A 25,647-nucleotide genomic window follows, 5' to 3' on the forward strand; every position below is an offset into this window, starting at 1 on the left:
AACGAGGGCGACGGAGGGGAGGGGAAAGCCCCCATGGGCTTTTCCACGCCCCTGTCGACTTCCTTCGCTTCTTTCAATCTTCGCTTGCTTGACCGACCTCCCCGCTGGGCTAAGATGGCGGCTGCTGTCAGGGCTATCGGGAGCTTGACGCGCTTCACGGCCGCTGCCAAGTATTGCTCGAGCCGGAGCAACCTCTTAGGTGAGAAAGGCTGGAAGGGAAACTTTCAGGCTCTCGGTTAATTGAGATGGGAATAGGAGGAAGAGCACAGACATTTCATTTTGTAGGGGAAGGGAGGAATGGAGGAAGGGGGCGTTTCTAGGTTTACTCATGGTCTAAACTGGCACCAGATTATGCTCTTCCTTTATGCTTGTTTCTCTCCATTTAATGGGAAGTGGTCAAATAGATTATTTAGACTACTTCACTCCAGCGTGCCTTTTATCGCGATCTTCTAGATCAGCCCTTTGAGCCTGGAGGCGTCCTTGAAATATTTTTCAGGCCTCGGGGAACCCCTTGCATATTTAGGCTCAAATATAAGCAGAACTTACGAAATTATTAGAGTCGTTTCATGCACTTCGTTCTCTAAATCCAGTTTCTCCTTTCTTGCTGCTCCTCTGTTTCCACCTCCTCTCCCAAGGACCCTTTTGCAAAACTAGAGGGGGGTTGAGGCCTTGCAACATCAAACACCCCCTCCCCTTAATATTTAGACTCTTCTTGACCTCTCCTGAATTCTTGGCACCTGATACGCAATCCTCCAGCATCACCACAGATTCTCCTCCCCCCTCCCCTTTATGGGTGGTTCCTGCTTCCCCTGATGCACAGCAGTTGTTGCCAGTTGGGCTTTTTCCCTGCCCATTTGGGCTTGATTTTGGAGATCAGTTGCAGGAAAATTGTGGCATTTGTGGGTTGCATTTTTGAAGCTATTTTGGGGTAGTTTTAAAGTGGCGTACAATTTGTGGGATTATATATCAAGCTGTCATATTTGGAGAATGCAGCTCAGGGACACAGATGACATGGCTCACTGAGTTGGACCTGTCAGCCTAGCCATCTCCTGCTGCACCACCAGCCCTGCAAATCCAGCTTCTCTATCTAACCCCTTTCCCCTTTCCATCTCCTTTCTCAAGGATCCTTCTGCAGAACTAGAGAGGGATTCATACCTTGCAGCCTCCCCTAAATAGTTGGACTCAACTTCCTGAACTTTTGACACCCTGATACTAAATACTACACACACACAAACACACACACACACCCTTTTCCTACTACCCTGTTCCCCCCACTTTGTGGGTGTTTCCTTTTGTTGCTGCTGTCTGGGCCAGTCCAGCCTCAGATCTCCTGCACCCACTCTGAGATGGAGCTTCCTGGGCTGATGCACTTGCAAAAAGAGAGGTGTGTTCCAATAAAGAAGAGTTGCAGGTGAGGTGTTGCAGGGGGGAGGGGGGGGCAACATGTCTTGTCTCTCTCCAAATTCCCCGCCTCAGTTCATGGTTTGCCAGCCTCCCTTCTAGCCCGTGTGCACACAATCCTTGCCCCACCCAGGTTTCACATAAGCTCCGGTATGACTAACAATCTAAATGGAAATTGTCCAGTACAGAACAGTGAAAGCTTAAACAATAGAGTAGATAAATTTACTTCCATAAGTGAGGGTGAATCTGAATCTAGGTCTCCCTGTTCCAAGTCTAGCATTTTAACCTCTGTGATAGTGGAGAATATGTGCAATTCAGGATGGGGAAATGATGAATCACTTAAATGGTTAATGCAGCACCTATACATTTGGGTTTCTTTCTGAAGTGTTGTAAACCATGAGTCCCATTGCACAAGTAGTAATAGTGTTATGATGGCAGTTGAACCAGAATTTCCATCACTAAGCAATGCAATCATAAAGCACAATGTTACATGACTGAATCTACATCAACAGTAGTCCTGGTTGTCACTGTAATCCCACTAATATGTTTGTTGTGGGAAGAGGTGTCAGTCTCAGGCAGGAAGAATGGTGAGGCAGGCAGGCCACTAATTGCCAAATGTCTAAATCATGATCATGTGACTGTGTGATGGCTGGAACATTGAGGATCAATTGTAAGTCCCACTCATTCAGTGTTATAGGTTGAACAAATGTTTATATCCTGAGAACTACCTGTAGTTCATGCAGGTTCTTTATTTAACAGTTTGTAATTAATGAAAATTAACTAGAATAAGAAAAGGGCATAAATTATTTTATGTTTTTAAAGATTTTAGAAAAGGATTGTCAGGATGACAATCTGGTTCCCAAATTTCAAAGAACCTAATGGTCATATTTTCAAATTTGTTGCAGTCTGACTTTGTAATAAAAATCATTTTGGTGAACAAAAATACAATAGTTAAGACAAAGATGTAAAAAAAAAACCCATCTCCTATGCTTGACTTTTGATTGGCTCCTATAGATAATCGAGAAGAATTGCATCATGATTGACTTTGAAAAATTAGGTTACAAATATGGAGCTAGAGTGTGCCAGGTGGCGTTGATGCTATTCCATTCCATCTCCATGATCATCCATGAGCTATTTCTAGGTGCTATTATCCCCATTCCAGAATCGGATTTATTGTTCACACTGCTGTTCTATTGCAGCAGTAATCAACAATGGAGCTCACTTTTTATTGATTGCTTCTTCAAATTTGTCCTCCATCCCTGTTTTAGGCCTGCAACCCATCAACCAAGCTATTTTTACACGGGGGTTTAGGTTTTTTTTCAGAGGGGTACTAGATCTGTGTTCATAAATAGCCTTATTAAGAAGTCACGAGCATGTGGTATTTTACTCCTGTGACATATTAGTTGGACAGCTTGATAGATAGTTAAACAAGCTGTTCCATGTGTCACCTTCATCCAACCCAACTCCTGTTAGGGAGAACAGTTAATTGTTGATATCAAGCTTGGTGGGATGGGAAATACAGATGGGGGAACACTTCATGTTTCTAAACTACCCTTCATTTAAAAAAGGCAGCAACTAATAGTCAGCCTTCTTAGGGCTCGGGCAGCATAGGACTCAGCAGTTTGAAGGAAATGATTTTCTGCTACCTTAGAAACTGATAGGTAGAATTTTAATGCAGCTGTTTAATTATTGCCAGAAAATTGTGGCTTGCACCAAATTTATGTCTCCAGTCCTCTCTCTTCATCCCTTCAGTCTTCTCAGAAAATCACGTGTCTCAAGTAAGCAAAAAGTTGTCCACTTCTCTGCTAATGCAGCAGTTTATAATAGTTTGCCATCACTGGCTTTGTTAGTTAAGAGTCTGGTAAATAAAACAAATCTTAATATAATATTGAAGATCTGAAAACAGGCCTAAGGAAATAACTTTTTAGATGTTCCTTTCTCCAGGCACCACATCATAAGAGCATTTAAATATGCTTTTTTTTCAATAAATAGGCAAGATTCTGTTGTTCTGGTACAATCAGTTGTATGTTATATTCTATTGTTACTCAATTTAATTGGTTTTTAATTCATAATAAATTTGCCTGATCTCATTTGACTTTAAAATTTGTATTGGATTTTTTGCTGTTAAAAGTTGTTTATTTATTTGTTATCTTTGATTGTGATTCAAGTGTGGAGGTACATTACAAGTTGTTGTCAGTAGATAAATTCTTGTATTTTCCTCAGAGAGAAACTACCTCTGAAAAACCAATCTTGTACATTTTGTTACTCCAAAGCATACAATTTAAAACAATTACTCTACTGAATTTCCTTTAAATAGCCATGGAAGAAACATGTGGTATAATGATTAGGATTATATTCTAAACAAGGAAAGGTATGGAAAGAAAAAAGAAAGACTTGTTACCTAAAGATATCTAATGCTATGTCATCACATTAGATTTCATGGCTGAAATATCATCACGTACAAGATAGTTATCAGTTCGTTTTCATCTGATATAGTATATTACAAAACTATAGGAAAGCAATTGCTGCCAATGTTCTTCCATGTCCATATAAGTTCAAAGGCTACTTTTAAAGTGATAAAAGGTTATTGTACAATGTACATACTTTCTTAATGCTATAGTATTATATACTTGGACATATATAATTTTCAACATTGGTTTTAAAAGATGTCAAACTACAGGACTCTGCTATTTTAGAATAAGTAAAGTAGCAAACAGATTTAATTTGGTGAAATCCTCCCAAAAAACTGGATAGGAGAGAAATCTTTTGGCCCCAGGAATTGTGGACAAAAATCAATCCCAACTTTACAACATGAGCATATTTAGGTTGCAGTATACTGAGGATTTCCCCTTAAATAATATTTTGTAAATTGTGGAAATTGTTGAAAACAAACTGGGAATGCAGTTTCTGGTAAATACATTTATTATTTAACCATGTTCTGTGCTACCACAATAAAAAATGACCCTTGACTCTTATCTATGGAGAAAAGATACAGATTAAAATATATGTGGTAAGAATAAAGATGGTGAGACTGACAATGGAAAATTTGTATATGTATATGTGTATATAAACACAAATATATATACTCATGCAAGTGTGTCAAATGCATTCATTTATATGGGGTAGGAGTGAGTTTTCCTGGCTTGGTTTCAGTGGGACCTGGCAACGCTAAGTGGACAATGTAGGAAAGCTGGGCATTATGTTGAATTTTAATCTGTGTTCCTAGTTCATTTTCTATCTGTTCCATTTTGTGGGGAGCAGTTCTCTTTAAATACATCTTCCTTTTGGGTAAATATTGCATGCTTATCTTGCTGAGCTGACTGTGATAGAGAAGACAAACACGGATAGACTTGTTAGGAAGATAGTAGTGGGGACAAGCATATGATCCCAGCAATTCATTGCCTGCATTTCTGGAGGAGATGGAATGTAGGTGAAAGGTCCTTTCCTTTCTGTTTGCTTCTATTCAAAAGTAAGCAGGAAGGCAGGGCACTCTGCCAGTTTTGAGCTGAGATCATGTGATTGACTTACAAAGCATAGCATGTTTCAGTATGAACGTGTAGGTTTTTTAAATTAAGTGTTGTGTTTTTGTTTAGGACTTGCACATCCTCCCTGCCCATTTTGAGTACACTTTTTCATATCATTTTTGCTCAGTGTATAATAGGTAATTAGCAGTTATTAACTTGTTTCACATTTAATATGCTTTGAAAGCCATACTTCAACAGTCATAGGTGATAGAATGTTAAAAGTGCTGTTTTTTAGAAAACAGGTCATTGCTTTTTGCATTCCAGACAGCTTTTGCATACTCTTTTATTGCTATTTTTTTATTTAACCAGATTTTATGAATGTAAGATTTGTCCATGTTTTCAGTTTAAAGTCACACAAAAAGCCAAAAGCCATGCCACCCAGCATTTGTTCAATATAATATTAAATTAAATGCACCGAAGACAAATTCCTTGTGCGTCCAATCACACTTGGCCAATAAAGAATTCTGTTCTATAAAATTATATTGAGCAAAATACTATTCAGTGTTTAAGTCCCTGATGAGCTCAGAACTGCACTAGGAGCTCTTTTGGTAGCACTTAAAAGGCCATTGATCTAAGACAAGATACACTGATTTAACCTGAGAAGACACATAATGTATATTCTTCTCCAATTAGGATGGATTACAACTCCCATCATCCCCATTCAGCAGTTATTGGCCATAATAAGTAAAGAGGATCCAATTTTTCACTCCCAGGTGCCAAAAGCACATAAACTCAGGATGTCTGAGGTCATAGTAACAATGTACAGGGAGTCCCCGACTTACAGTCATTTGTTTAGTGACGGTTTGCAGTTACGACAGTACTGACAAAAGTGACTTATGACCATCTTTCCCATTTACGACCATTGCTGCATCCTTGTGGTTGTGTGATCAGAATACGGATGATGGGCAATTGGCTCATATTTGTGATGGTTGCAATGTCCTGGAGTCATGTGATCGCCTTTTGTGACTTTCTGACAAGCAAAGTCAATGGGAAAACCAGATTCCCTTTATAACCATGTTACTAACCGAACAACTGCAGTGATTCATTTAACAACTGTGGCAAAAAAAGTCATAAAATGGGAGACCACCTGACCATTAAGCAGCCATGGGCTCCCCTCCCCTTGTTTGATTGTTTCCTAGGCAGCATCTCTTCCCATCATCTCTCCAGATCATTCGCATATATCATTACAAATAATGAAAGAGAGAGTGGGGGAGGGAGGGGGAGAGAGAGGGCGGGAGTGCAAAGATTGTAAATAAGGGCATTAGTCTCAAAGTTACTTTTTCATCACTGTCATAGCTGTGAATGGTTGTTGTCCAAGGCAGTTGGCAAAGAAGGACTGCAGGTCGCCCTTGATTTACAACAGGTCATTTAACAGTTCATGTTCAAGGTTACAATAGTTTCCAAAATGGAGCTTTGTGGCCCTTAAAACACCTCCGGCCATCGCATAATGTCATGCGATCCCCATCAAATACATGAACTGTTGCAAACGGTTTGCACTTATGACTTGTTGCCAAGCACCCCACAATCATGTCATCGTTTGCAATCTTCTCTGTCAGCTTTCCCAGAAAGTCCATGAGGGAAGCCAGCAGGAAAGATTTCCAGTGCTGCCATCTGCCAAGAGGACTTCCTCTTATCTCTGGGAGGTTGGCTGAAAGAGCTGCTTGCCCAATAGAACTCAATCCCTCCAATGACTGCAGAAATGGGCTTGGATCCTGAAGATCTGAGCCCTCTTTCTGCAACGCAGCAGAGGTGCTCTCTTCCACATACACAGGAGAGCTCAGCCCCTGCAGTAACCGGCCTCAGACCCTGAAGATCCAAGCAGGGTTTCTGGAGCCTAAGCACAGGTGCTGTTTCCTGTGCATGGAAGAACACTGGAAAGTTAGTGAACACCATCATTCTGAGGCCTAAAATACTTTTAGCCTTCGGAATGGTCATGTTTGCTAGCTTTCTAGTTGGGGAAGCTAACAAATGCAGTCATTCTCATAATAATTTGGAAGGTCCCTTTTCCAAATTGCACCATTTTGAGAAAGAGCTTTCCAATGATCATGAGAATGGGGCCTGCTTGCAGAAAAAGACAAAGGTAAGTGGGCCTGTGCATGGTGGAGTAAGGGGAAGGTCTGGGCCTCCTGGGCCTAGTAGGGACTGGGAGATAGCCTGGGCCTAAAGAGCCTGTAGAGCATGAAGAGGCTTCTGGTCTTCTTGGTACAGTGCAGCAGGGAAAGGTGATCTGTTTAACAACCCGTGCAGATACTTAACAACTGCAACTGGGAGACGTAGCTTGTGGTCATGTGCCATCCCAGTGAGATCTTCACTCAGTGAGATTTCTGTCCCAATTGTGATCATAGGTCAAGGACTATCTGCATTTGAATATATTTTTCAGGAGGCACCCAATGATTTTTTTTAAAAAAAGTGATGCTTCTTTGGAATGCCCAGATCTTTAAATATTTGCTCATGAGGATTTAAAATAACTTTTTTGGCCCTGTGTAACTCCTGAAATCTCTTCCAGATTATGCTTGCCGAAACCTCAGCACTTCCCCTGCCGTTAAATGTAAGTGTAAATACTTCCTTGGTGGGGATTGATGGGTGTAAGCTGGAATTTTGACTGATGGAATGAAATTACATAGAGGTGACTCTTGGTCAATTTTTTGCACATTGTTTTAATCTGTTCAGAAGTTTTTTGTACGTGTAACAAAATAATGAGAAGGAAACTGAAATGCAAACACGTGGGGTAAATAAAGATGTAGACAACAGTAGCCTACTGGGAGAAGCAGGGGTGTGGGAACTTTCATTTCACATTAGAAAGAATTTTTTTTTAATCTAACATGTTTCTTTTTGCATTATAAATGCTGGAGGCCAAAGATTGGGTTCTTTCATAAGCAGCTATGCATAGGAAGGACTTGCCAAAACAAGAATGAAACTTGGAACAGCAGCAGTAATTAAGACACATATCGGCTAATCACTTAGCTTTGCTTTCCAGGTGTGTTGTGTGATAACTATTGAAAAGGTTGGGAATTATAGCTACACATCTGGAATGGAGGAATATTGCCTCACCCTATGGAAAGGTGAAAGTGATGAGAATGACTAATATAGGCCCAAGAGGTTTGAAATATCTGCATAGCATAGGGTATCTCAGTAAGACCTTTTGTTCATCACATTATGTTGAACAATTGCTCTCCTGTCAATGAGAGCTGATATCTTTGTTTCCCATAGGATCTGAAATATTTACTTATTTTTGCTAACTATTAATGGCATTGTATACTGTATTTTTCGGAATATAAAACGCACCAAGGTTTTGAAGAGACAAATAGAAAAAAAAGTTTTTGCACTCGGTAAACCTCCCAAAAATGGTCCGTTTTGTGTGAAAACAGGCCCCTTCCCCCCCCCCCCCAAGAAAGGCATGAGTAGCCTTTAGGGGGCTTGCAGAGTGCTCCGTGGGTGGGGGGGGAAAACAAGCAAAAAGAGGCCTGTTTTTTGTGAAAACGGGCCCATTTTTCGTTTTAAAAAAGGGGCATGGATAGCCTTTAGGAAGCTTATAGAGTGCTCCTGGGGACTGGGCGGGGGGGGGGTTTAAAATTGAGCAAAAACCGGGCTTTTTTCTGCTCATTTCTGTCCTCCCCAGCCCCCAGGAGCTCTCTAAAAGCTTCCTACAGGCTATGCACAGCCATTTTAGTGAAGGGGCGGGGTTTCAGGAGCCAAAAATGCTGTATTCAGTGTATAAGACGTACCCAGATTTTCAGCCTCTTTTTTGAGGGAAAAAGGTGTGTCTTATACTCTGAAAAATAATGGTAATTATTTTGGTAATTTTGAACTTGATTTTTTCCTCCTCTGTTGAATTCTAGGGTGTAGAATAATACATGCATTTCTTACCTCTTTTCTATCTTAGCTAGAACCCATGTTAATTATGACATCAAAGAAGATGTTGCTGTCGTTCGTTTTAACTCCCCTAATTCCAAGGTAAGGTTTCCAATTGCTTTTCACTTGGTGAACGTTATTTACAATAATAATACAGATATTTAGAATACAATGAAGTAAGGATGATGAAGGAAGATCTTGTACAGAAAACTTGAAAGTGGAGGTTGGAGTCTTGGAGAGCTAAACAAGGAGTAGGAACTTTTCCAAAATGGAAAAAAAAAATAAGTTGGCAGGCTCTAATATAGTAATGACAATAAGAACCATTATAAAATAAAGATTAGTTGTAAGGCTTGGGGTGTGGTTTCAACCCAGATCTGTACTGCATAGAGTCTAGTTTCAGCATCAGTTACTGGCCTCCATAGCAGAACTACATTTTTGTGGGTGGCAAGGTGAACTCGGTATATCTGATCTAAGTGATCTTTTTGTAATCTGTTCATTCAGAAGCTACTGCTGGTTCAGCTCCAATGGCACAAGCAATAAATGGGCACTTGTTAATCTCAAGTATCATTTGTGCTGCCTGAGTTGCATTGGATGTCAACTGGCTTCTGAGTGTAGTTCAACATGCTGGTTGTTATCTATCAACCTCAACATGGCACAGGGCCTGGTTACTGGAGGGACCACCTATTTCCAACTGTTTCTGCCCATCCAGTGCCTTTGGACAGAGTGGATACGCTCAAGTAATAACAGATTAACTGAGTTGGAAGGGACCTTGGAGGTCTTCTAGTCCAACCCCCTACTCAAGCAGGAAATCCTATACCATTTCAGAGAAATGTCTGTCCAATCTCTTCTTAAAAACCTCTAGTGATGGAGCACCCATAACCTCTGGAGGCAAAGCCATTCCACTGATTAATTGTTCTCATTGACAGAAAGTTTATCCTTAGTTCTAGGTTGGATCTCTTCTTGATGTTTCCATCCATTGCTTCTTATAATGGATGGAAACATAAAAATGATTTTCATAAACTAGAAGATTATCACAGAATGATCCTCTAGCATCATTCACAATGATTCAATGGAAGCAGCATCATTTCACAAAAACACTCAAGCCAAATTGGGGAAGAGAATATATAACTTCTCAATTATAATAAGAACATGAAGTGGCCTTGTATTCCTCCCAGAAGCGGCTGCCAGGCATTTTGTACTTTTCAAAGCAGAAAACACCTCTATCCAAAATTGACCAACTTGCCAAGTTCTCATCAATTTATCTTACAGGATTGAGAAAGTGTCGTCTTCTTTTTTTTGTTTTGTTTACTGCTTCAACCCTCTGATCTTAATTTGTTGCAGCTTTTCTTATTTACAGTCAACCATTGCAAGCACTCCATATTAGCTATGACAAAATCATACCATAACAAAATCATATCATAGATAATGGAGTTCAGTTCTTCAGGATTTTGTCCATGCATTTTAAATGTATGCTAATCATTACTTTTTAAAGTACCTCAAAAAACATTTGTGTTTGATTGTTTAATTGTACTTAATTCTTAAATATCATAGCCTCTGTGAGCATTGGCTCTTTTGGGGAGAGTGCCATTTTCAGGTGGGAAGAAAGGCAAAGGATGTCTCCATCTAATACTGAACTTTGGTTTTAACTTACGGTACCTATTTCTTGTTACAGGTAAACACATTGTCCAAGGAAATGCAAGCTGAGTTCGTAGATGTAATGAAAGAAATATGGAGCAACGATGCTGTCAGTAGTGCGGTCCTTATCTCAGGAAAGCCTGGCTGTTTTATTGCAGGGGCAGACATCAAGTAAGTTCTGTGGAAGGGAATCCCTGCTAGATAATGGACATATTTCTTTAGTTTAAAAAAAATGATGAGTAAATGGTCACCCCTATTGGGTTATTTTAACACTCTTAATGTATGTACTTTTACATATTTTGCCTGAGAGATTACAGCAAAAAGATTTACTGCTTCTTCCTTGAGCATGCTTTACAGCAAAATAGAAATCAGTTTGCTTTGCAATTTATCTACAAATATCAGAGGACAACAAAGCAGGTAATGTGCTTAAAATCCTCTGCCCCCTACTGGAAACAAATTGGAATAACACAGGTAGCAGATCATAAGGATGGCTCCTTCCCGGTTGTAGAAGATTGGTGACTTCTAAGTTCAGTGAAAGAACATGAAAGCATTAACATGTGTTTTATTGCAAAACAAAATTCCCCTCCTTTAGTGAAAGTGTATAAAACTCAGAAATTCAGGGATGTACTTTCTGGAGAAACACCCCACCTCCCAAAATGTACCAATCTAATCCATTTTGGAAATTGAGAAGTAAAGTTTCCAATATAGAAAGCGTGAAATTACCAAATCAGTAATTTGATGGTAGCTGAATTGACACTTTCCAGAAAAAAATCAAGGTAGCAGGCAACTGTTTTCTTGCTTACTAGGGAAACATTTTTTTCACCAAATAAATACTAGCACTCAGCAAGAATGAAATGAATCTTATTAGAGTATTAGATGAAGTTGAGAAAGATTTTAACTCACCTTAACTTAAAGCAGTATTCACAAAAAAAACATAAGGCGACTCTGGGTCACTTGAAAAAAAACTTTGAATTGCTTTTTCATAGATATGAAATAAATATTATTCTCTTTATGAGCCACCATTCAACTGGCTTTCTCCACTGCTTTCACATTGTAGCATGATTGAGGTTTGTGGGTCCAGCCAAGAAATAACTGAACTATCTCGGGAAGGACAGAAGATGTTGCACAGCCTTGAAAAGTCACCCAAACCCATTGTCGCTGCAATCAGTGGTTCCTGCCTTGGTGGAGGGCTAGAGGTATGAAGAAAGGCTTCCATAAGAGAAGTCAAAAAGGACCTAGATACAATAAAAACAGATCAATAAAAATTCCAGCTCGCTAATTCTGCCAAACATTTGACTAGAAAAATCTATGGAGCAACTTCAAGAAGAGTTATTAATGTAGGATTGTTTCAGAAAATGGGGATTCCAGCATAAAGAGAAGTAGGTTCATTGGGGGGTTGCAGGCGGTACGCCCCGGTACAGACGTATTGGATCTTGCCTGGAGCACCTTTACCGTTCCGGTATGGTGCTCCGGAGGGCCCACCCATGCTCCTTACCTGTGCTTTAAGCTTTTGGCACTTCCATGCATGCTCATGGTGTGTAGGGCACCTGTTCAACGCTCCGCCAAGCAGGTAGAGCGTCGCAGAGGCTTGCGGAAGCATCGCAGGCAAGTATGACGCATGCGTGCGCTGCGTGCATCCACGTGGGTGATGCTGGGGCCATTCCAACCAGTACGGAATCCGGAACCCACCACTGAGTAGGTTGGTCTCGTGGTTAAGGCATTAAGCTAAAAACCAGGTAGCTCTGAGTTCTAGTTCTATCTTAGACATGAAAAACTATTTGGGTGATTTTGGGCTAATCACTCTCTCAGCCCAACCCACCTCACAGAGTTGTTATTGTGAGGAAAATAAATAATAGAGAATAAAGTTCATACAAAACAATTGCTGGATCCTGGAATGTGTTTAGTGGAAAATGAGTTGTAATTGTACTTTCTGATTTTTCAGGTTGCCATCGCTTGCCAATATAGAATAGCCACTAAGGATAAAAAGACAGTCCTGGGGACTCCTGAGATGTTGCTGGGGTTGCTTCCAGGGGCAGGAGGCACACAGAGATTGCCAAAGATGGTGAGATTATTTCTTCGATAAACACCCGGTTTTCTTTCCTCTGCCCCCTTTTTGGATATATAAATTCCCTAATTCTGTATTTCAGGTAGGAATTCCTGCCGCCTTTGACATGATGTTGACTGGAAGAAATATTCGTGCTGACAAAGCAAAAAAAATGGGACTAGTAGACCAGCTGGTGGATCCACTAGGTTAGATTGTGATCTTTCCAACCAAACTTTTTGCCTCAAATTCACCTTGGAGAAGAGAATATTATGAGAAGATAATATTGTTGGAATGAAGGGAGGGAATACAGCTCTAGGACTGGGATTTAAAGAATGGAGGCAAGTTGTAAATTTGTAGGATGTTCTACAATGTGGGAACAAGGAAGCTTATTGAGCCAAGGGGAAAATGAAGGAAGAGTGGGCCACCTTTGCTTGAAATAATTATTTTGTTTATTTAACATTTATATAGATTCCCATCTTCTAACCCACTCTGGGAAGCTCCCAATCAAAAGCCAATCATTCCATCAGTAACAATTCATCCCTGCCTATGGGCTTACAATGTAATAGAAATTAGTGGAGCAACATATGGATTTTGGAGGAGGAGTAAGAGTGGTAGCTTCAACAATTGTGGATGCTCCAATGCTGGAAGTTTTTAAGAAGAGATGGATAACCATTTGTCTGAAGTGGTCTAGGGTTTCTTGCCTAAGCAGGGGGTTGGACTAGAAGACCTCAAAGGTCTCTTCCAACTCTGTTATTTTGTTAACAGGATTTTTGTGATACTGGAGGTTGTCTTTTCTGTTATCAAGATCAGCAGGCTAGTAATTTTGTTGCACTTGCAGGTCCAGGTATCAAGAGCCCTGAGGAACGGACCATGGAATATCTGGAAGAGGTGGCCATTACATTTGCCCAAGGACTAGCCAACAAAACAATTACCCGAAAGGTTGACAAAGGGCTGATTCAGAGTGAGTGGGCACAACATTACCAGCTAAAGTAGTTTTGTTTTGATTCTTGGAAAAGGTGGCCTGGCTTTGCTCTTCTGGAAATCTTGGGGTTCCTTCGGCCCGCAGGCCAAATTAGCCCAGAGTAGTTTGTCATTGAACTGCTTTGTCTTACAGAAGTGACGGATTTTGCCTTCACAATTCCATTTGTAAGGCAACAAGTATACAAAACAGTAGAAAAAAAAGTGCAGAAGCAAACCAAAGGACTTTATCCTGCACCCTTGAGCATCATCGAGGTAATTCAGGTTTCTTCAGTGGCTTTTGGGGTTCCACCCAGGCTTGCAAAGTTAGGGAGCGTGTGTTTCTGTATATATGTAGATTCTGCTCATTTGTTTTCAGCTTTGAATGCTATATCGACTTTAGAATAAGATTTGTGGCATATTTGATCTTGTTTTGGGACAAGGGCTGGCCAAGATGACTTGGAACACAACTTTGGTTAAAGGAAACTATTTATAAACACATTATTTAGTTACCTGAAAGCCAAACTCTTTGCAGTTTATGTGTCATAGTTCTTCAGTATTTAACAAACGTTCTAAACTACAGTATAGGAGACCTCTACCTAGAGGAGCAAAATATTTTTATTTTAGAAGGGTTGGCTAAAGGTTTTTTAGCTTTTGCAGAACAGTCATGCCATTTTGGCATCTGTGAGATTATCCCTCACAACCGTCTCACTTATTCCATAAACATTAGTAAGTATAAACTGAAAGACCACATCAGCATACTCACTGGCCGAATTTGTAAAACTGCTCTTTGATGGAAAGTTCTAGTTCAAAGAATGCAGCTTATGTTTCTCTTCGAGTGGCTCTATAAGACAAGAGACCTTTTGATGTGGCTTACCTGTTACCTAGAAATATAGTTTCTGCAAAAAGATAAAAATCTTTTTTATTTTAATGGGTATTTAAAACATTGTTTTAGACTTTGAATTGTATTTGCTGCTTGCTTTACTTTGTTTAATATTCTTCATTTTCTTTTCTCGTTCCTAGTTTTACTGGGTACTATTTGTTGCTATTTATTATATTTATGCATTTAATTGATCTGAATACATTATTTATTCATTAAATTCCTTTGCTACCCATTTCACTAATATAGTGGCTTTAGGTGGCTTGCAAGTTAATTGAAAATTAAAACGCACTAAGAAGCAATTAAACGAATTGAATAGAGAAGTTAAAGATTAAAAATCGAGATGATGGATGACTTGGGGAGTGAGTTACGTTCTCTAGCCTGCCAGCTACCCCCAATATGGCAGGCCCTGTTGGGACCCCAGTCCAAGCAGCAAAGCCACATTTTTAAATTCTATCAGAAGGCCAGGTGCAGGGAGCAGATCTCCCCTCCAAAAAGAGAATTACCAGAATGTGGGCTCTTCTCCAGGATTTCACTAGCCGAAATTCTTTGGCCAATGGGATCCAAAGTAGTTTTTTTCCACTGGAACAATTGGGGCTGGTTAATTCCATGGGGTGAGACAGTTCCTCAGATACCCTTTATCCATGCCCTAAAGGGCTTTAAAGTTGACAACCATCACCTTGAATTGAGCCCAGAAGCAAAACGGCAGTGAATGCAGCTCGCACAACAGTTGTGTCACATGTTTCGCCTGAGGGTCCCCAAGAATTGTCTACATCGTCACGCTCTGTACCTGTTTTCAGCTTCTGAGGTACAGAGGTCATCTGCCAGTTTTAAATTTCTCATAAAAGAGGACCTGATCTGGAGCACTCACACTGCAGCATTGGTCAAAAATGCTAGTATTGCAAAATAAAACCTGGATGCATTGCTTCACTGAATTGTTAACTGCTTTCAGAAACATGAGATTTCTTTGCATTCTTCAAAGTTCCTATCTTCTGTGCTATAATCTTTTCTGCCAAGGTGGTAAAAAAAAACAATTCAGTTGTAAGATCTGGGGAGAGCCAGAAGGGCAGGCAACACATTCTCCAACACTTGGAAAGTGAAATGGCTTTTGATGCGTTCTTTTTCTCTTAACTGTTTTTAATACTGTGTTTAATGTCTTAGCTGTTGTTGTCAATAATATGAGCTAACTATATTTTGGGGAACAAATTTTCTTTTGTTGGTTTAGGTAGTGAAGACTGGCCTAGAACAAGGCAATGAAGCTGGCTACCTTCTGGAATCCCAGGTAAAGAATCTTTGATCCACTTTTAAAAAGTTTCACGTGATGCTGTCAGAGATCAAACAGCAAGAGACAGATGCTGTAGCAGTGGAAATATTTAGATTAAATAAACATGACAAAAGGAGTTATAAGATACCAGAGGAGAAGCAGGACAGATACACAAAAAAGCTAATAAGAGTTGAAATTTTAAAAAGGGCAAGAGATGATGGATAAACATAGAATATTTTTAATACAGTGGTTATTTTAATAAGTGTTAGGAAAAAAAGTAGAAAATAGAATTGAAAAACAATATTCTGTAAACTGAAATATAATATGATTACTATCTATACACAAATATTAAAAGTTGAAAAAGTATGACTATGTATACTTAAATGGTAATATCACTATCAGAATTGTATGCAAAATATATTGACCCAGATAATACACTATCTACTAAACACCTATGGATGTTAAAGAAAAATATATAAATAAAATTATATATTTTTAAAAAGTTTAACATGATGCTTAAAAGATGTTTGGCTTAAAAGGGTGACAGACCGGTAGTGGCTTTTGCCTTGATGCCATTTCATGTCTTAGTACTACTAGATGAACAGTTGGCACATCTTCCAAAATTTGATCTTCAGAACTTGTCATTTTCATTATAATTATCTTCTCATCATTACCTGGATAGTCTCTGCGGCTTGATTCTCAGGTCTCTAGTTTATAACTACTCAGTCAAGACATCTCAAAAGCCCTTAATTCTTTATGCTAAGAGAGAAAAGGATATCATTGTATAATACTATTGGGGATGTGTGAGAATCTTTCTTATTGGAGCAATAGTGCTCTCAATATATTTTTCAGAGATAATTTATCAGCAGCTCTCTAAAGCAAAGCTGGCTGAGGATCTCTGGAAGTTGAAGTCCACAAGTCTTAAAGTTGCCAACATTGGAGACCCCTGCTCTAAAGTCTTTATCTTGAAGCCTTAGCAGTATCCTCCTTGAGTTTTCAGTGCTGTTTTCTTGCAGGATTTCTCCAGTAATCAGGGGCATTGAATGATCAGTTGCTCTCTCGGATTAGCCATAATTTCTGATTTCCCATCTTTATTTCAAAAAAGAAACCAGCCTTCAGCCCTACAAGCCAGAATGAGATAGAATGTGTGATCCATTCTTTTATTTTGTAAGAAAAATCTGTTTTCAGCAGATCACTGAACAAAATCCTAACAATAACATAAGGAACACCTACATAAGGGACTATAAAAAACCTTTGATGCAAACTGTCTGCTGTCTTATTTTTTAAAAATTACAATTCAGTTTTTTGGGGTGTAACACTGATTATGTTTCGTTTCTTCAGTTGCTTTCAAACCATCATCAGCTATTGTAATGACCCAGTTTTTGTAATATTAAGCTGTGGTCCATAGATAGAAATCATATTTGTAATATTTCTAACAGGGTGAATTTTTTTAAATGGTGACTTTTAAACCTGTATAATGGTATAACAGTTTAAACCCTGGGTTATAATGGCATTTTCTTTCATGGATTATGACATAAAACAAAAAAAGCACCCAGCAAGAAAAACAGGTATATATTTCTATTGGTACACCGTATACAGCAAAATTAAAATCACATCTGTATTTAAGCTTTTGTCTGGAAAGCTTGCTAAAAATGCCTATATTATTGATTAAAGATGCATGTATTACTACATTATTGCTCTTTATATGGTCTTAACACCAAAAGTATGTTAAACACTATCATCATCAGTTAGAAGCAGTGTAATTTCTAAGCTAAATCAGATGAAAAATCATCAGGTTTAGTGGGAAATGCCATGCACATAAATACTACAGCAGTTTTCTTTAACACTGACCCATTTAAATACCTTTTGTGGCCATGGACCACAAAGATTTAACTCAAGATTTAATTCATAACATTTTTTCAAGCCTTCACGGACCCCCTGTGACAATATTGTGACCCCCACCAATGTTAATTTGTAGCTGGTCCTCTGATGTGCCCTTCTATAGAGTGCTTGTTTACTCTTTGCTGTTACTTCAGGATGGTATTATGATTCTACGGCAGTTCCTCTGAATGTTTCTTTTTCATTTTCTCTCCACTTCTTCCATCCCCACCTCTTGCAGAAATTTGGGGAACTTGGGATGACTCCTGAATGCAGGGCCTTAATGGGGCTCTATCATGGTCAGGTACAGTGCAAGAAGAACAAATTTGGGGAGCCCAAGGAACCAGTCAAGTGAGTTCAACTCTTTGAACAGCCTTCAGGCTGTGCTGGTTAGAACAGTTCTGTCTATTTGTATGTAAAAGATTAGATAGTTTGCATTAATAACATTCAGGCCAGTTCAAAAGGCAGGAATGTCACTTAGCCAATTCAATCTAGTTTGAGAGGACTGGCTCTGAAATTGTTGAACACATTCTAATTAAGCCAAAACCCATTTCCCTGCTTGTCCTGATAGGGTAGAAAGTTAGTCGTTCTGCTTTGCTTCAGATTGGGCTTTGCATGCACAGGCAAAGTCAGAATCCTGGCAGGACCATGCTCAAACCTTTCTACACAGCCAGCTTGTCCACTGCAAAGCAGGGGAAATGGACGTTTATATCCTAACTGCATTGAAAATGCCAACATTCAGACAACTAATAAAGATCTTAGTTTCTGTTGATTCTTTTTTAATGTAACTTGAAATGCATTATTGGGGTTTACAGATAAACATTTCTCCCAAGTGTTTATATAAATATACACTTGTTAAATTTAGTAGGATTCTGGGCTCAAAAAATTACATTGACCTAGCTTGAAGCAGAAGTGACCAGTAAGCTAAGGGGGGCATTTAATGCTTTTTAACTAATAAATTATTCAAACTTGTTTTAATTATTTGCTTACTTTTCCAGCATGATTTAAAACAGAGGAATTTTAAATGTGAATTATTTATTTATTATGTAAATTATATTGAATTTATTATTTTCTTTTATCTTGTGAATTTCTTTTTCTTGATTTCCTCTTTGTGCAGGAATCTTGCTATTCTGGGAGCAGGTTTGATGGGTGCAGGAATTGCTCAGGTTTCTATGGAAAAGGGTCTTAAGATCATAATGAAGGATACTACTCTGGATGGCTTGAGCAGGGGACAGCAGCAGGTCTATAAAGGGTATGTCCACTTAGCATCTAACTTCTGGTGTATTTGCAGTCTGGAGAGATTGGAATCCTGCATTAACATCAGCCCTGAATTGTCAGTATTTGTCATTTTTGAAGCAGTAATATGCAAAAAAAATTATCTTTTTGCTCTTCAAAAGCTCTTCGTGTCAGAAATGTACAGGCTGGAGAAGCTTATTAGAGTAGCAAGTGTGACTCCAACAATGTCCTTTCTTTCCAGCATTTCTTATGCTGGAATTCAGTATCTTTGTGCCTAACTCTTTTCTAATAAAATCAGGACTAGGGGAGACATTATTTTTTATTTTTTTATTTTTTATTAAGTTTATTTATATGCCGCCCTTTTCCCTGGGGGGGACTCAGGGCGGCTCACAACCCAAAAGGGGGGGGGGAGACAAACTTGTAACATATAAGACAATACATAATTAAAACACAACATTCATACCATTCGGGCGGGTTACAGTCTTAGCCCCAGGCCTGACGGGATAGCCAGATTCTGAGGCTGTGCGGAAGGTCTGGAGGGTGGTGAGGGTACGAATCTCCACGGGGAGATCGTTCCATAGGGTCGGAGCTGCCACCGAGAAGGCTCTCCTCCGCGTGGTTGCTAGTCGGCATTGACCGGCAGATGGAACTCGGAGGAGGCCTAATCAATGAGATCTAATAGGTCGCGTGGAGGTAATTGGCAGTAGGCGGTCTCTCAAGTACCCAGATCCACTACCATGAAGGGCTTTATGGGTGACAAGTAGCACCTTGAAGCGTACCCGGAGATCGACAGGTAGCCAGTGCAGCTCGCGGAGGATAGATGTTATGTGGGTGAAGCGAGGTGCACCCACAATCGCTCGCACGGCCGCATTCTGGACTAGCTGAAGTCGCCGAATACTCTTCAAGGGCAGCCCCATGTAGAGCACGTTGCAGTACTCCAGCCTAGAGGTCACAAGGGCACAAGTGACTGTTGCGAGAGCCTCCCGGTTCAGGTAGGGGCGCAACTGGTGCACCAGGTGAACCTGGGCAAATGCCCCCCTGGTCACAGCTGACAAATGGTGTTCGAAGGTCAGCTGTGGATCCAGGAGGACTCCCAAGTTGCGGACCCTGTCTGAGGGGTGTAGTGTTTGACCCCCCAGCCTGAGAGATGGAATACTTGCCGAATTGGTGGGAGGGAAACACAACAGCCACTCGGTCTTGTCTGGGTTGAGCACAAGTTTGTTAGCCCTCATCCAGTCCCTAACAGCTTCAAGTCCCTGGTTCATCACGTCCACCGCTTCATTGAGTTGGCACGGGGCGGACAGATACAACTGAGTATCGTCCGCATACTGGTGGTATTTTATCCCGTGCCGCCGAATGATCTCGCCCAGCGGTTTCATGTAGATGTTGAAAAGTAGGGGGGACAAGACCGAACCCTGCGGCACCCCATATGTTAGGGGCCTAGGGGTCGATCTCTGCCCTCCAACTAACACCGACTGCGACCTGTCCAAGAGGTAAGAGGAGAACCACTGCAAAACAGTGCCTTCCACCCCCACCTCCCGCAGTCGTCGCAGAAGGATACCATGGTCGATGGTATCGAAAGCCGCTGAGAGGTCAAGGAGGACCAGGATGGAGGCAAAGCCTCCGTCCCTGGCTCTCCAGAGGTCATCGGTCAATGCGACCAAAGCGGTTTCTGTGCTGTAGCCAGGCCTGAAGCCGGACTGGATAGCATGGATAGCATGATAGCAGTGTTCCAATATCTCAGAGGCTGCCACAAAGAAGAGGGAGTCAAGCTATTCTCCAAAGCACCTGAGGGCAGGACAGGAAGCAATGGGTGGAAACTAATCAATGACACAAGCAACCTAGAACTAAGGAGAAATTTTCTGACAGTTAGAACAATTAATCACTGGAACAACTTGCCTCCAGAAGTTGTAACTGCTCCAGCACTGGAGGTTTTGAAGAAGAGATTGAGCAGCTATTTGTATGACATAGAAAAGGGTTTCCTGCCTAAGCAGGGGGTTGGACTAGAAGACCTACAACATCCCTTCCAACTCTATTATTCTGATTCAGTAATCTTACTGTGTCTTAATTTTAGTCACTGCGACTAATTTGGGCATTCATATAAATTTTCTAAATAAATACATTTTAAAAAATTATGAATCTTCAGAAGCTGCTGGCATTACTGAAGAGCTATTATAGTTTCTCAATTACTTAGAGAACCATCTGTTTTTCTAGATTTGTTTAGGCTTTGCGAGATCTACTCTGGTAATAAATTATCCGTTGACAGAAAATTTTGAGAACAACAACACATTCTTGTCATATGCTACAGTTGTCATTTGCAAGCTTTTAAAAAAAAATCAGTGTAGTATCTCTCCCAGATTCCATTTTACTTAAATATATTTATTTTGACAAGTATCTTATTATTATTATTATTATTCTCCTTTTTAGGAGGGTATCCAGGATCAGCATTTGCATTTGGCAAACTGTTTGGAAACTATGCTATTTATAAATGCACGATTAGCCCTCAAAGTCTGTGTTGTTTAGCTTTGCCTTTTTGTTTTGTTGTGCGTTGATCAGTAAATGTATTTCCAGGTTGGCTACGAGAAATCTACAGTAAAGGAATAGATTTCAGAATTAAAACAAAAAACTAAAACAATATTTTAGAAGGGCTTAAAAATAATAAAACCTAAAGTTAAAAAGCCATCTGCTTCTAAAATAGTAGGTGTTTTTACTTAGCTTTTGAAAGCTTCTTCAAAGCTTCAAAACTTAATTCAAGCTCTCTTCAGTATAAAAAAAATTATGAATGTAAATGCCTTCTTCACAGCTATACTTTACTCAACAGCTTATTTTCAATACTTTCCACTGTCCCCACCCTAATAATTTTTTCAGCTTGAATGATAAAGTGAAAAAGAAGAGTCTGACGTCATTTGAGAGGGATATGCTCCTAAGTAGCCTCAAGGGACAGCTGGATTACAAGGACTTTAAGAAAACGGACATGATCATTGAAGCTGTCTTTGAAGACCTTAACATCAAACACAAAGTGCTGAAGGAGGTGGAAGCAGTAAGTAGGAGTTCAAGGCCAAAAGGACCTGATGGGTCTGTGACATGCATTTGGATATATTTGGGAGCACCTCCCACCTTCCTAATTTCCCATATAAAATTTGCCACCTCATTCCTTTGCAAAAGCGGAAGAAATTGGAATATTATGTTAATCTTGGAGCACAATCATACTAGGCACCAGTGGTGGGTTCCAGGCAGTACAGCCTGGTATGGCTGTACGGTAGTAGCCAGGAGAAGCGGCCACCGTACCGATACAATGGCTCGTTTGACCCACTTGCCTGCCCGCGTTCCATGGCCGTTTAATAATGCGACTGGCCCATTGCGCATGTGTGCACAGTGTGCGGCACCTGCACGACCTCCACTGGCCAGCTCGGTGGGGTGTTCATGTGCGTATAGCGTGTGTGCCCGTGTACGACACCCAGCCCCGTGCGCAGCGTGCTGGCTGTGCCGGGGTCCGGAACCCACCACTGCTAGGTACGTTAATCTCTGGTCAGTAATCTGGTCCTATGACTGCCCCTGGAAGTATCTCCATTCAGTCCAACTAGATGATTCCATCAATTAACATTAGAACTGTAGTAGTCAAAGGAAGGAATATTACTATAAGGATGTCAGTCCTCATCCTGTTGCTTGCATCCTACCAAGTACAAGCCAGTTCTGTCAAGGCACCAAGCACATGGCTACATCGGGGCTTTTATAAGATGTTCTATCCCAGGCCTGAAAAACTGGCAGTCCACGGACTGGATACCTCATGCGCAGGCCATGCCCACCCTGGCTCCACAAAGGCAAAAAGGTCATGTCACGATCCGTCACGTGACGCAATCAAGTTTGACACCTGTGCTGTATTGCAGATCACATATTGCAGTGGGAAAAAGTGGTTTCGTCTCTATATAAGATCACTGTAGCCATAACGATGCACTTTCTCTCTCCCACATGTAACATTTGCTTTGTCTTCCCAGATTATCCCTCCTCATTGTATCTTTGCCAGCAACACATCTGCTCTTCCCATCAATCAGATAGCTGCAGCCAGCAAAAGGCCAGAAAAGGTGAGTTTGGTGTCTTTTTGTAGAATATACTGAAAAACCATTGTTAAGTAAGGCCTCTCCATCTGTGGTTTCCCCACAGCATATCTTAGTCTTGTTGGAAAAAACAGCATTTTACTCTAATCCCGAGCTTTGACCTCTCTCATAAATTACAGATATTTATCTGCCTTAAATGCCTTGCACTCGCTAGATTTCTGCTAACATTTTGTGATGCAGACTCTAGCAAATGGGTTTAAAGCAGGGGTGTCAAACTGGCGGTCCAGAGGCCAGATCCGTCATGTGCAGACAACGTCCACTCCAGTTCTGCAAAGGGTAAACCATCACGATACATCACGTGATGGCAGCGTGATGGCACAAGTTTGATACCCATGTTTTAAAGAAAACATTAGTCTTTGGCTTCCATTTGTTCCAGCATCACTTAAACAAGTACAGCAGCTGGAGCAGTTTAACGGAGTGAAAATCTTACACATAAAATGAGGCTTAGCTTTAATTAGGCTTGTTTATCTCCTTGTGTAAAGGATTTGGCTCTTTCTGCTTTGCAGCCTATCAGGAGAGCCCACTGTATGTTGAGGGTCTTCATTCTTTTCCATTTTACCTTCTTGCATACTTCAGGTGATTGGGATGCACTACTTCTCTCCTGTGGATAAGATGCAGCTGCTAGAGATCATCACTACTGACAAGACATCCCCAGAAACAGCAGCTTCTGCTGTGGCTATTGGTCTCAAGCAAGGCAAAGTCATCATTGTGGTTAAGGTGATTGTGGTTTTTATGAAAAATACAGAAGGCTCCCAGTGGAATTATCCCTATGAGTCAGAAGGCCAGGATTAAACTTTCTTTTTTTCTAAATTACCGCATGAGCAGGCTGCGACAAGACACAGTATCAGCCATATTCTTCACAGGAAACTTACTGCAGATGTACAGGACTTTCACAAGAGCCAAAAAAAAAGCTAATTTTCCTAGAAATTACAATAATAAAAATTAATACAAACTGAAAAAAAGGAAAGACTAAAGAATAGAAGCTGCAGAAAAGGAAAAAATAGAAAAATGAAAAATAAGAATATGATAAAAAATAAATATATAAAGAAATAATTTCCCCTTTCATCAAAACAAGTATGAGCAAGTTTAGTAACATCACTTCCTCTTAAAATACATTTTTTTCAGTTCTGTTGTAACCTTGAACAGTCATTAACTGAATGATTGTAAATCGAAGATTACGAGTATACAAACCAGCTGCCTTTTTAAAGATGCCAACAGTGGTTTGAGCAAGATAGCTTTTCCTTTGTTTCCCAGAACTCTAAATCTGCTGTCTTGTGGTCTCCTTGTAAGTAGCAATGCTCAGTAACACTTATGGGTGATCTTAAGCTTTCTTCTTATCTGGAGAGGAAGTATTGAGATTATCTACTCATCAGCTCTTCATTCCTCTTTGGTTGTCGGCTCTGCTTCTCACAGAGCCATTCTTCCAGAGTCTTCCATTTCTTCCCTAGAAGGCGCAAAAATGCCCAGATTTGTGCTTTTTTTCTTGATGGTACAAAATAATTTTTATATACCAATTATTTGTCTGCTTAACAACTTATGAGCTCTTGGAGAGCTCACAAAGATCAATCTGAAGTCAAAGCTTAACCCTTTTATATTTAGATGTAGAATACAAATTATGTGCATAAAAACAAATTATATTAATAAATACAAAATCCGTATTAGTTGGGATCTCAGACTAAATTCCTGTTCAGCCCATACCACTGAAAAGTTGGTCTAAACAAGTGTCGTTGCCACATGTATAGCCTCTAAATAGGAAAATACCCCATAAATTAGAAATACCCTATAGATAAGAAACCAACTTCCATTAAAGTGAATTGGTGAGGGAAAGCTAGTTAGATTATTTGCTGCCTCATCTTCCTTAGCAAACCTATTTCACCTTTTTATTTCCTCCACAGGATGGTCCAGGATTCTATACAACTAGGTGCCTTGTTCCCATGTTGGCTGAAATTGTCCGTATGCTTCAGGTTAGTGACCCTTGTAAACAGCTGGGATTCAGGAGAGTCTTTTATGGATTTAAATGGGATGATAGAGCTCACCCCATTTCAAGTCCCACCGATAACATAAACAGTGTTTAAATTAACAACATCAAATTTATTTGAGCCAGAAATTGAATTTCAAGGCTACGTGGATTTCTTATGTTTCGTGATAATTATCGAATTCCATAAAAGGAACTTATATCAGCTATCAAATATGTAAATGGTACTTTGGAATTGCTTTGCCACCTACATTAGAGTGGATGAACAGATACGGTTTTTTCAAAGTGGGCAAGTGAGAATTCAAATCTAAGTTCTTGAAACAAGTAGTTCATGCTAGAAAAATCCTCAAGTATCAGCTAAAACAGTTCACCATGGAGGAAAGGCTCAATATTCCTACCTACTAGTATGTAGGAGTAATAACCAGTAATAAGAAGTATTTGGTTGCAATTGCTCCAATTTCCAGGAGTACAACTAGTTAGTATAAGAGGTGATTACCTTTTCAGACTACCAAATCGTAAAATTGATTGTTTATATATAAATGATACCAACATCAAAATTTGGTGTATAGTGTTTGTTCATTCAGATTACCACAGGAAATTGACACGGTTCAGTAGAAAAATGTAGTCCCAAAAAGGACCAAAAACATTTACACAGAAGTGCACATAGTTAGAAGGATACACTCGGGTTCATTGGTTTTACTATTGTGGCTTTTAATTATACCCACCAAGTGAAAATGGGACAAAATAGGGCAACGCTAACCATTTATAGTCTTCTATAGACTTCATATAGTCATCAATATGTGAACAATACACAATTGTATCTGTCCGCCCCGTGCCAACTCAGTGAAGCAGTAGAAGTGATGTGCCAGTGCCTGGAGGCTGTTAG

At 40.0% G+C, this 25,647-nt stretch overlaps 1 protein-coding gene across 1 annotated transcript in view; it reads left to right on the forward strand.

Moving 5' to 3' along the window:
* The first annotated feature begins 57 nt into the window (after window positions 1–57).
* HADHA (hydroxyacyl-CoA dehydrogenase trifunctional multienzyme complex subunit alpha) overlaps window positions 58–25,647 on the forward strand; it is a 30,851-nt gene continuing 5,261 nt past the window's right edge. Inside the window, exons 1-16 of the mRNA XM_032215962.1 lie at window positions 58–199; window positions 7,432–7,473; window positions 8,809–8,879; window positions 10,450–10,583; window positions 11,470–11,608; window positions 12,355–12,474; window positions 12,560–12,662; window positions 13,295–13,417; window positions 13,571–13,689; window positions 15,519–15,575; window positions 17,677–17,786; window positions 18,553–18,687; window positions 21,540–21,711; window positions 22,667–22,753; window positions 23,363–23,503; window positions 24,682–24,750. Of these exons, the coding sequence (XP_032071853.1) occupies window positions 115–199; window positions 7,432–7,473; window positions 8,809–8,879; window positions 10,450–10,583; window positions 11,470–11,608; window positions 12,355–12,474; window positions 12,560–12,662; window positions 13,295–13,417; window positions 13,571–13,689; window positions 15,519–15,575; window positions 17,677–17,786; window positions 18,553–18,687; window positions 21,540–21,711; window positions 22,667–22,753; window positions 23,363–23,503; window positions 24,682–24,750 (1,707 nt within the window). The 5' untranslated portion in view covers window positions 58–114. The remainder of the gene's footprint in view (window positions 200–7,431; window positions 7,474–8,808; window positions 8,880–10,449; window positions 10,584–11,469; window positions 11,609–12,354; window positions 12,475–12,559; window positions 12,663–13,294; window positions 13,418–13,570; window positions 13,690–15,518; window positions 15,576–17,676; window positions 17,787–18,552; window positions 18,688–21,539; window positions 21,712–22,666; window positions 22,754–23,362; window positions 23,504–24,681; window positions 24,751–25,647) is intronic.

The sequence above is a fragment of the Thamnophis elegans genome, chromosome 4 (genome assembly GCF_009769535.1).
Source record: "Thamnophis elegans isolate rThaEle1 chromosome 4, rThaEle1.pri, whole genome shotgun sequence".
Taxonomy (NCBI): domain Eukaryota; kingdom Metazoa; phylum Chordata; class Lepidosauria; order Squamata; family Colubridae; genus Thamnophis; species Thamnophis elegans.